The sequence below is a fragment of the Manis pentadactyla genome, chromosome 9 (assembly GCF_030020395.1).
Source record: "Manis pentadactyla isolate mManPen7 chromosome 9, mManPen7.hap1, whole genome shotgun sequence".
Lineage (NCBI taxonomy): Eukaryota > Metazoa > Chordata > Mammalia > Pholidota > Manidae > Manis > Manis pentadactyla.
Window position 1 is genome coordinate 18,678,747 of NC_080027.1, and position 11,892 is coordinate 18,690,638.

The 11,892-nt window shown below is 45.3% G+C and overlaps 1 protein-coding gene across 1 annotated transcript; it reads left to right on the top strand.

Moving 5' to 3' along the window:
• Positions 1–486: 486 nt before the first annotated feature.
• LOC118909741 (olfactory receptor 1009-like) lies at positions 487–1,434 on the top strand. Its single transcript, XM_036880480.2, has one exon. The coding sequence runs from the start codon at positions 487–489 to the stop codon at positions 1,432–1,434; it is 948 nt and encodes a 315-aa protein (XP_036736375.2).
• Positions 1,435–11,892: the final 10,458 nt, after the last annotated feature.

Sequence of the window (11,892 nt, forward strand, 5' to 3'; positions counted from 1 at the left end):
GAAAGAATCCAATAGGAAAAATGGATGGGCAATTTTTAATGTTAAAATATAGTGTCACAATTCAACTAAAGGAGTAACTGAAATGGAGGAGAGGGAGGAAGCTGAGTCTGGGGAGACCAAAGGACTTTCCAAGAAGAAAGTATAGAATTTGAAAAGTCATATACTTTGCAATATAACATGATGTGTTTGTAGAAGTAGGTTGTTCAGAGTTGCTAGAGGGCAAACAGGGCAGGGTGGAGCTGTGTCCTAGAGGACCTCTGGCATGCTTAGAGAACCTAGACATTACCCCATGGGGACAGGGAACCCTTAGCACAAAAACGTGAGTGCGACGTGGTAGGATTGATGTGGGATTTGGGGTGCAGCCTGCCAAGCAGAGGCAGAGGTGGCTTTTCAGTTGCAGAAGATGTGAAACTACCTTTTTGATGGGAGTGTTAATATTCTTGGTTCTCCCCTTGTTCATTGTCGTCTGGAAACCACACCAGTGGAATGGCGCTGGGGCAGAATCATACCACAGTGACAAGATTCATCCTGCTGGGCCTCACAGACCAGGCCGACCAAAAACAGCTCCTCTTTGCCATCTTCCTGCTGATCTACCTGGTGACTCTGGTGGGCAACCTGGGCATGATGGACCTGATCCGGGCCAGCTCCGCCCTCCACACCCCCATGTACTTCCTCCTGAGTGTGCTGTCCTTCCTTGACATCTGCAATTCCTCCGTGTTCACCCCCAGGCTGCTGATCAGCCTCATCACTGTGGACCAGTCCATCTCCTTTGCAGGCTGTGTGGTCCAGATGGCCCTCATGATCCTCCACGGCACAGGGGAGTGTCTTCTCCTGGCCATCATGGCCTATGACCGATTTGTGGCCATCTGCCACCCTCTCCTCTACCACACCATCATGTCCAAGCGCTTGTGCGTCCAGCTGGGGGTGTTCACCTATGCTGTGGGGGTGTTCATTTCAGCTCTGCAGACAGGGAATGCCTTCATCCTGCCTTACTGTGGCCCCAACATCATTGATCACTACTTCTGTGACATCCCCCCTGTGCTCCAACTGGCCTGCTCAGACACCACGGTAGCCAACGTTGTCCTGCTCTTTATTTCTGCCTTGGTCACCGTTCCCACAGTCTCAGTCATCTTGGTCTCTTATGCCTATATCCTGGTCACAATCTGTAGGATGAGGTCCCGGGAAGCCCAGCGCAAGGCGTTCTCCACCTGTGCCTCCCACCTCACAGCCCTCTTTCTCTTCTACGGATCTGTCTTCCTTGTATATGTCCAACCCAACCCTGAGAGTGCTTCAGCCTATAACAAGATCCTCTCTGTGTTCTACACCATTGTGATCCCCATGCTGAACCCCCTGGTCTATAGCCTGAGGAATAAAGATGTCAAGGCTGCTGTACAAGTTAGAGTTCTTAACCTAAGCAGAAAAGGAATTTGTTAGAAAGGCATTCGGTGGCTCATAAACCAGAAGGGAAGCCTAGGGAACCCGGTAGGAACAGGAGCCAAGAGAGGCAGGGCACCACGAGAAGCCTGCCATGAGAATGGTCTGGGCAGGCTGCCACCATAGGGAGCATCACCGTTGGGCGTTCTCCATGCCTATGGCTGGCACTGCTCAGCTGCTGGACGAAGCCTCCTACATTAGCCACTGTGCCCCCCTCAATAGCAGCCAGCTACACGTCAGCGCTAACCAGTCCTACACCTTTTCACCATTCCCTGAAGTTCAGGTCCTAGGCAGGAGCAGCCACCTGTTTGGAAACATAGCTGTTCTACATCCACTGATACCCTCATCTGGCACGGATATCTTACACCTCCTGATATCCTGCATCTGCATTCTATCTCATAGAGCCCTGAGAAGTGGGAATGGGACCTCCTTTCCTTCAGAAGTGGGAGTTGGAGTCTATCTTCCTCCTGCCTTGAGAGTTCCCAGGTATAGAAAAGGTCACTGAATGTCAAACAGCAAAAATGACATATTTCAAGCAGGGCTACTTTCCCTACAGGTTTCTATAGGGAATATTGCCCTCTGAATACATGATATTGGAGAAATTGTCCATGTGGTGTTTGAGTATAGGAAGGAGATAGTAATCACTTGAGTTCGTGGAAAAGAATGGAGCTTCTCTTCTGTGATGACTGCCCTTGTACTGTTCACCATGTAACTTATCCACTATGTAAGAATTTGTACTCCATGTAAGAACTTGTTCGTTATGCATCAGAAGATTGGAGACTGACAAAAATTAGGCTTGGGGTGGATTAATGATTGTGCATTGAGTATTGACCCCCCTATACAGAAATTTATTGTTGTTAACAACTATTTGATCAATAAATATGAGAGATGCCCTCACAAAAAAAATATATATATATATATATATATATATATAAACAGACTTCCAATTGTAAAATAAATAAGTAACCGGGATGTAATGTATAGCATAAGGAATATAGTCAAGATATTGTAACAACTTGGTATGGTGATAGCTGGAACCTAGAATTATCATGTATATAAATGTTGAATCACTGTGTTGTACACCTGAAACTAATGAAATGTAATACTGTGTGTCAACTACCCTTCAATAAAAATAAAAATAAAAAAAAAGAATGGAGCTTCTGAAACAGAAACCTCTGCTACAATTAGCTAGGGAACCGAATATGCTCCACCAAAATAATGAACTATCATTTCTATGTAAATCATCCATTTAAACTAAATAAAAAGCTGAAAGGCCATATAACTTTTTTCAACCAAAAATCAAATTACCTTTATGACTTGAGACAAAAACTTTATTGTAGCAGAAGTCAATCTTATTAACTTGAGGGGGAAAAAAAGGAGTTTAAATTTACTGCGAAATTTATTGTGAAAATCTTCTTGAAGTTCAAATAAAATTGGCTTGAACCCTGTTCTGTGTGTGGTAGAATCCCCATATCCCTTCCAGTCCATCTGGGGAATTAGAGGTAGCAGGGGGTGGGGTGTAAATGGCTTGTGTTTTACCTGGTTTACCACCTCTGACTCCAAGTTCCTAAATCCACTGAATTACTTCAGTTTGTGAATCACCTAAGGAGGGGAAAGCATGGGGACTAGGAACGTGGGTGGTATAAATTGAGAATAAAGAAAAACAAAACCTAAGCATTATAGATCCTGGTGGGAGGAAAAAGGAGGAGATTTGGGCAGATTGGGTTGAACTGACACTGTAGGCTTAAGCCCCATGAAGAAGGCAGAGACAGTTGCTTCTCTTTCAGAAAAAAACCTCCATGTTCACTTGTAAGTTCATAGATGTCAAAGTGAAATGACATTTTCTTAAAAAAATTAAATAATCCATGGGTGAACCTGTTGATCAATGCTTAATAATGATATTGGAACCATCTCCTGGCTTTAGTTACAGGTTTGAGGTAGTTTGTCTTAGCATTCTATAGCAAGGCTCTCCAGAGAAACAGAACCACTCGTAGATGATAGATTAGATAGATAGATAGATATAGATGATAGATAGATGATGATAGATAGATAGATAGAGATGATAGATATAGATATATGAATGGATAGATAGATAGATAGATGATAGATAGATAGATAGATAGATAGATAGATAGATAGATAGATAGATAGATAGATAATAGATATAGATAGATGATAGGTAGATAGATAGATAGATAGATATGTAGATAGATAGATAGATGATAGATATAGACAGATGATAGAGATAGATAGATAGATATACAGATACATAGAGAGAGAGAGACAGACAGACAGACAGACAGAAGTAGAGATTTATTATTGAAGTTGGCTCCTGCAATTATGGAACCTGAGAAATCCTGCCATCTGCCATCTGCAAGCCAGGGAACCAGGAAAGCCAGGGGTGTCACTCAGTACAAAGACAAGGCCTGAAAACCAGGGGCCACTAGTGGAAGTCCTGGTGGGAGTCTGTGAGCCCGTGAACCAGCAACACTGATGTCTGAGGTCGGGAGGAGATGAATGCTCCGTCTCAAGCAGAAAGAGCAAATTCACCCTTCCTCTGCCTTTTCATTGTGTTCAGGCCCTCAATGGATGGGAAGGTGGACACTCACAGTGGTGAGGGTGATCTTTACTCAGTCTACCTACCGACTCAAATGTTAATCTTGTCGGGAAACCCTGTACAGACATACTCAGAAATAGTGCCTCGCCAGCTATCCGGGCATCCCTTAGCCCCGTCGAGGTGACACGTAAAATTAACCATCATACCTACTAAGAACATAGCAGGCTCCAGCCAGCCCCCTACCACCACCTCAACAGCCCCTCACAGATTCAGGAGTTTGGGGACTGCAATCCTTTCATGAAAATAAGCTGTTTGCTTAACAAAAACTTTTCCTTTGAGTACTAATTTCCCTTAAGGTCAAGGATTCACCCAGGAGCAGTGATAGGGCGCCAACCCCTCCTTCACGGCTCCCTCACCTCTCCAGAGTGTCACAGACCCAGTTTCGTCCCTACCCTCTGCAGGACCTCAGAGGAACCGGCCACCAGCCCCAAGGAGCTGGGTTCGATGGGAAGCAAGCCTAGTTCACAGGCAGTGTGTGGATAAACTCTGTAAAGATGGATTTGTTCAGTGCAGGGGACACCAGTCACTCTCAGAGTCCCATTCTTCTGCTCTAAGATGCTTATAAAGTGTGGTCTTTGTTATTTGAGAGCACCGGGGTTTCAAGGCCGGCCCTCCAGGGTCATTATCACCCAGAAATCTCCCCGCTCACAAATCTGTGACATGTTGCCCAGTGAACAGTATGTCCCGAAGCACAACCTGAACAGTGTGGCTTCCCTTGAGCGTTGCTATTGCCTCCGGCAGCACAGTTTACTGTTCTGCTCAGGTGTGTTTTAAGCTCAAAACTGCAATGCTTTATGAAAATCACCCAATCACTCTATTTACAAAGTACCAGTAAACAAGTGATGTGAGCGAGGCTGGCAGGCTCTCCAAGTGTGTCCTAGGAAGACCGAGGCAGGAAGAACAGAGAAAGACTCTAGGATCTGTGGGCAGGTTGAGAGCCTTCCAGTCTTCTTAGGGGTTCCCATCTGGCATCTCTGCCTTCGTGGCCTTCCCTCCTCTGACTTTCCCAGGCACAGGAGCTGTGCTCAGACATTCCACCCAAATGCGGGCTCTGAAGTCCCCAGGACCAAAATCTCCAAGTGGAGCTCCCTGGGGAAGCCAGCTTTCTGCCACCAGAGTTTGCACAGTGTGACCATCATAACCTATGGTCCAATCCAATTCACACAGCAGCCCAACGCTCTCAACCTACCTGAGCGCAGTGGCTCCAGCTCATTACTGCCCATCCGGCATGGGGCTGACAGCTGCTCAAGAATGTGGAATCCATCTCAGGGATGCAGACAAGCTGCTTTCTTGTTCTTTCTCACGGCTCAGGTTGTTTCCACATTTCAAGGAGCCTGGTGACATCATTTTACGAGAAGCACAGGTAGAAGGAACATGCCAGTGTGTCTCAAAGCCCCCATTCTCAGCCTTCACGTCTTCCACAAAATATTTGCTTCGTGATAAACTATGCAGTTTTTCCTTTATGTTTCTTTCTGGGGACCCATCCTCTGGGCCATGTGACTCTCCAAGGATGGGGTCCCAGCATGACCAAGAAAGTCATAAAGTAGTTGGGAAAGTGATAAAGCTGTGCTAATATTCTGTTTTCCTGGTGTGGGGGAGCGTCACAGGGAAGACCGTGTAGCTCAGAGAAGACAAGCAGTGACTCTGTGGCATCTTACTACACTGATGGACAGTGACTGCAATGGGGTGTGGGGGGGGACTCAATAATAAAAGTGAATGTTTTTCTTGTGAAACCTTCATAAGAGTGCATATCAATGATACCTTAATAAAAATAATAATAGTAATAAAATATATATTCTGTCACCTGGGGGGATTTTCTAAGGTGCACATGTCACCTGGCTGTGTGGCTTGTCTCCAGGGCAGCTTGAGGGAAGCACCAAGGTGGGGCCGGCCACCTGCCGCTACAAGGACAGTATGAAAAATGGTGCTCACCTTGAGTAGGATTTCGAGGGACGCCAAAGGGTGGGAGCAGGGTGGCCTTTGCCCTTTGTGCTCTGACTAGATAGGACTGGGGCACTAGCCAGATCTTCACTTGAAATCCTGCCTCAATAGTGGCTGCCAATTATCAAGTACCTACTGTATTTTCATCCTCTTTCACAGGCACTTTACTTTCATCATCTCATAAAATCCTCCCAACTACCCCCATGAGCCACCAACTACACATAGCCCCATTTTTTGTTTGTTTGTTAGTTATTTTTTTTGGTATCATTAATCTACAATTACATGAGCGACCTTATGGTTACTAGACTCCCCCCACCATCAAGTCCCCACACATAGCCCCATTTTTAAGATAAAGAAACTGAGTCACAGGAAGTGAAGTGACATAATTACCAAGTGGCAGAACCAAGGCTGGAACCCGGGTTCTGGAGTGGCCAGGCTTGATCGCTGTGCTATATTATCTCCACTATTTAGGAAGTATTTCATGGGCCCTGAAGGTAGAGAGTCCTTAAGGACAGTCACTATTAATTCCTTCCTTCTCTGAATGCACATGCCCTTCCTCCCTGCAAGGCTGGGGGCCAAGGGGTGAGGGGGTCTGTTTCCCCTCCCCATGAATCTGGCCTGGTTGTGTGCCTAAAATTGCTAGATTTAGCAGATAAAAAATACAGATGCCTAGTTAAAACTGAACGTCAGGTAAGTAATGAATAATATATTTGTAGCATAAGTATGTCCCAATATTGCATGGGGCACACATATACCAAAACTTATTCATCATTTATATGAAATTAGAATTAACTGGGCACCATCTGGCACTTTATCTGGCCAACTCCACCTGTGACTTGCTTTGACTAAGAACAAAAAGCAGAAGTGACAAGGTGCCAGTTCCAGGCCCAGCGTTTAAGAGGACTGTCGGCTTCTACTGCCTCCATCTTGGAAGCGTAGCCTGAGACCACGGCCGTGAGGAAGCCCAACTAGCCGTGTGGAAAGACCACCCAGAAGTGTGCTATACCCCAGACGGCAAGGCCTCAGCCCTCCAGGACAGCCCAGCAGGCTGCAGGCAGCTGACTGACTGACCTCTGCCTACACCCTGTGGAGCAGAAAGACGATTCACCCCAAGCCCTACCCAAACCCCTAACCCACAGAATTGCAAGAAATAACAAATTGTTATAGTTTTAAGATACTACATTCTGGGGAGCTTTCTTACATAGCAAGAGACAACTGAAATAACCCCTAACGAATCACCCTGGAAGTATTTTGAATTTAGTCCCAAAGCCTTGCAGGGTCCTCTGAGGCGGCTCCATCAGGCTTGGTGTCTGGGCCTGTAGGGACTCTCCAGTCTCTCTATTATCTTTCCTTAGGGAGGCCTCATCTCCTGGAGGCTCAGAGCAAGGGATTCCGAGAGAGCCCGGCCTGGAACTGGGTTCCACAAACTTATATGACCTTGGTTCTCTACCTGAAAACAGAGTCTGTCAGCATTAACTACCACCTAAAGTGGTTTGTGAGGATTAAAGGAGATTAATGTCTATAAAGCTCTTAGAGCAGTGCCAGGTCCTTAATTAGTGTTCAGCACATATTAGCTGTTATTAGTCATCCTTACACTGAATAATTTCTCTGACCCGTGCTATTTTATTATTTTATCGCCCTTATTATTTATATCTAGTGGAGAAAGTTTAATGAAGACACAAAACACATAACAACACGGGTGGCAGGGCCCACCACCAAAGACCCACGGTTCTAGGAGGGACTCCCAAGCCTGCAGAACTGCAGGGAGGCATCTGGCCTTTCTAAGTCCCTCACCCTGCCTTGCCACTCCCTCATGTCCTTGTCCCCAGACCCACCAGTCACTGAGAGATCCCACGCCTCTCAACACAGCCCAGACCTACTGGGTAATTAGGGTACCTCTGAGGCCACCCAAATGTGCTCTCAAATTTCCTGATTTCTCTTTCCTCACAAACCAGGAATGCTGGGACAGGAAAATGTGGTTTCGTGAGAACATACGATGAAGTAGAAGTTACATGGGTCATGGGATCAGACAGGACTGATATCTAAATCTGGATTTGCAGCATACGATCTGGGATAATTTGTAAACAAAAAAGTTGTATGAAGAATAGATACTTAGATGGAAAAAAATCAAGCATATAGCAGGGCGCACAGTAGATGCTCGTTTGACACCGTTCCCCCACTGTCCCCAGCATTGTCCATTTGGGGCATTGAGCGCATATTGGCTGCTGGTACGAGATGCAGTCATGTCCGACGGCATCTTCATTTTGCCCTTCTGTGGCCTCAGCATCATTAATCACTACTTCTGTGACCTCTGTTCCTCTACCCAACCTACAACTTACCTGTGCTGAAACTGCCAAGGCTGAGGCCAACCCCTTCCTCTGTTCTGCCCACCCTCTTCGCCAGCACTGTCATCCTAGCCACCTGCTGAAGGAGGCGCTCCCTAGCACCCCAGGCAAAGCTCACCTTTCCCCTGACTGTCATCCCCCTCTTCAGTGGCACCCTCATGTTCATATGCGCTCAGCCAAGTGCTCGCATTCTCAAGGTGATGGGCTAAACCCTGAGGTCCCATAGCGGGACAGAGCCAAGACAAGTGGTTAGGGCCTGCACAGCTGAGTGGCGACTCTAAACCAAAGATGAGCTAAGAGCCAAACACCAGAAGAAGAAGGGTAAAGTTTCAAAACCTGGGTCCAGATAAGACAAGCAGCATCCTGAGTGCCATCAGGGTCAGACATGAAGTTAGGCCAGCAGGTGGTAGGTACCCTTGGGGGCAAGACAAATAGTGGATTCCTTGTCCATCTGGGAAGTCACTCCTTGTTTGTCAGAACTCAGACTCAGAGTCAAGGGGGTGCTTCCAGATCCTTCCAGATTCCTGCTTAGGCACAAAATTTGTCTGGAGTTAAGCTTCTTTTGAAGACCCCTCCTCTTACATCTGGGTACCTGACATGGACCTGTCTTCCACATCTCTATTGCTCCAGATAAGAGACGGCGGCCAAAGACAGCACTTCAGAGGCTGCAGTGAAGTACACTTTCCAACACCTCTCTTCTCCCCACTGTCTGTTTTTTCATGTGCTCTCCACTCCCAGATGGAGCACACTTGTCACTGGGACAGTGCTGAGCGTTCCTACAGTCACATTCCTGCAGGCTCTGCTCACCATTGTTATCTGGCTCTGTATCTCACCTCCCCAGCAAAACTGTGGCTCTCGGAAGCAGGAACCAAAGCTCCTACTTCATTTCACCCCACACTGAGCCCAGCACAGTGCTAGGCACTTAATCAAGGCATATTAATTAAGGCATATTTATTTATGTATATTTCCCCTCTTCCGCTTTGGATGTTAGGCCTTTGGGATAAAAAGGATACCAGTTGTTGCTCTGTAAGGCTCAGGACTTTAATGAAATACTACTTCTCCATGAAGGAGTTTTCCCAGTAATGATAATTAATAGGTAATGTTTACTGAACGCACACTAAGTGCCAGGCTTTCTGGGAGTCACCCTGTATTCAATATGTCATTTAACCCTCATACCAATTCCATGCCTATTTCACATATGAGAAAGCTGAGTGTCCAGGAAATCAAAGATCAAATGCAACTCATGATTGGTAGATGCAGGTCCAGATGATCCCAAAGCCTTTACCCTACTCTTGTGCCTAAAATCCCTTAGGTTTTTGCAGAAAATTATGCATCAAGCTTATATTTCTCCTTCTTCCAAAAATCCAAAAAGCTCTTCCTATATTTCCCAGCTTTCTATTAATTCCTCAGAGTGTTGACTCCTACCAAGAGTTTTCAATTTCTACATAAAGAAACTCTGGGCAAGAAAAAATGAAATGGGACAAAAAGAGCAAAAAGAAAGGGCCTTGGTATGCTGCCTTGGCCCCACCCCTCCTCCACCAGGGAGCCCCAATTCCCTAAGCCAGTTGCCTCTCCCTCAACCCCTTCCTGGGTCCCTTCTTAATGCTCGCATAAAGTTCTTTGTGAGTCACAGCAAATAATGAAGTCACTTTGTCTTATAAGGAAAAACCAAGGCTGGTTTCGAGAGTGAACAAGCAATGATTCATTGACTGAACCAGAAATTTGGGTCTGGGAGAAAGAGTGATGTGCTTAAAGTAGCCAACTTTTCAGTATCTCTCCTCAAAATCAAAGGGTTTATTGTCCCAGAACCTCAATTTTTCCTTGCTCAAGAGGAGGTATTTAGAAAACATAAGGTGCCTTCCAGTCCTGACACTCACATGAAATCTGAGCCCTCTCGGCAGTACCCGTGAACCTGTACACTGATAAAAGGTGTTCTGATGGGCTCACCTCCATGAGAGGCCATGTAACTGCTTTTCTTCCCTATTTTCCGGTGGCCAAACAGGAAGTAAAATGGCTTAAAAACAAAACAAAACAAAACAGGAAGTAAAATGCCCTCAAGTAACCCTGATTAAAGAACAGATTGTCCGCCAGACCACCAGAAAACCTGTTGCTCAACCAAAGCTAAATTCTTTTAGGCCTGCTGTAGTAAGAGAGAAGATAGAATCTTAGTAGTGTCTCAAAGGAGGAAATCATCAGAAGATATTTAAAGGGTTCATGTGGTTTAAGGTAGATCTTTCAAATCAGGTTGCAGATCAGGATTGCCAAAGTTTGTGACATTATAATTTAGGATTGGCAAATACAGGGAGGGAAGGGTCTGAGAGCAAATCTTGATTAAGTCAACTATTGTTTGTTGGGAAAATCGTTTACCCAGGTGAACAAACTATTTGTTCAGATAAATTGGCTTGCAGGAATTTCATGACACAAATAGAGAAGTTATTTATTGATTTACAGTCATTTTTTTCCTAGGCCTGTATTTCCTAAAACAATTAGTTAAGTCACATTGCCATGACTTAGTTCACAGTCCCAATAGTTAAACTACGTGAGTATAGATGATCTCATTCTCAAGCTCAACTCATTATTTTTAAAAACCATTACGAGATGCTATTCTTTTGCCATGGAAATAACATGACCTCACTTCCTCCCACCAATGACATTATGCCTGGGCTGTAATGCTATGTATTTTTCCCACCCCATAGAGTGAGCAGAGACAGTTAATAGGAAAACAGTCTCAGCTAGAAAACAGTTCATTGCTAGTGTATATAGTCTATTTATGTCCTAAATGGCTAATGAATCATCAGATTCATTATCTAAGGGCTTCAGGTCATCCAGTGGAGTGGACAAGAGCAGGGCATTGCTAGGGCAGTGTTGGGTAGTTGTAGGAAATATTTTTTATCCAGAAAGACCAGATCTCCTGACCCAGGTTTCGCTGGCTGTATTTAAGTTTTAGCAAGCACCTTCCCCTCTCTAGGCCTCTTTCCCGCTACCAAACATCTTGAGCTAGATGTCCCCAAGAGTCCTTTCAACTCCAGCTTTCTGGAATTCTTTGACTTGGACCTACAAATGTATAGCCACCCCTGATCAAAAAAGATGCAAAGACAATAAAGGGCATCCATTTGGCTGCTTATATAGCCTTTCTATAGGCTTCCCTATTGGGACAGTCTCTAAGAGCATATCATCTAAGCTCCTGGACCTACACTACTCAAAGTGAAGCTTATCACAGTGCCATTCGCAAGCAAGCAGCAAGAGCTCATAGTAGGTTATCGTCTTTCCAATTCACCAGCACGTAATGAAGCCACAGAGCCCTGTGGCTCTGCATCTCCCCACTTCCTGTAGGATCCCACTGACCGATCTAACTGGTATAGCATCAGTAGTTCACTTCTGAGTGCACTTTGATGAAAGATTGTTTCAAGCATTGTTTCACTTGCTGTAGGTAAAATTCAGCAGGCCTCTCCCAAGTGACCTGCAAGAATCATGATCAATCCTGCTGCTCATCTGCTGATCTCATCTCTCAAGTCAGTTCTCAAGGGACTGAATTTATTTAACCCAAACAAGTCA

What these genes read in the sequence shown, in the direction of transcription:
- LOC118909741 (XM_036880480.2), top strand. Translation starts at nt 487, where the DNA reads ATGGCGCTGGGGCAGAATCATACCACAGTGACAAGATTCATCCTGCTG.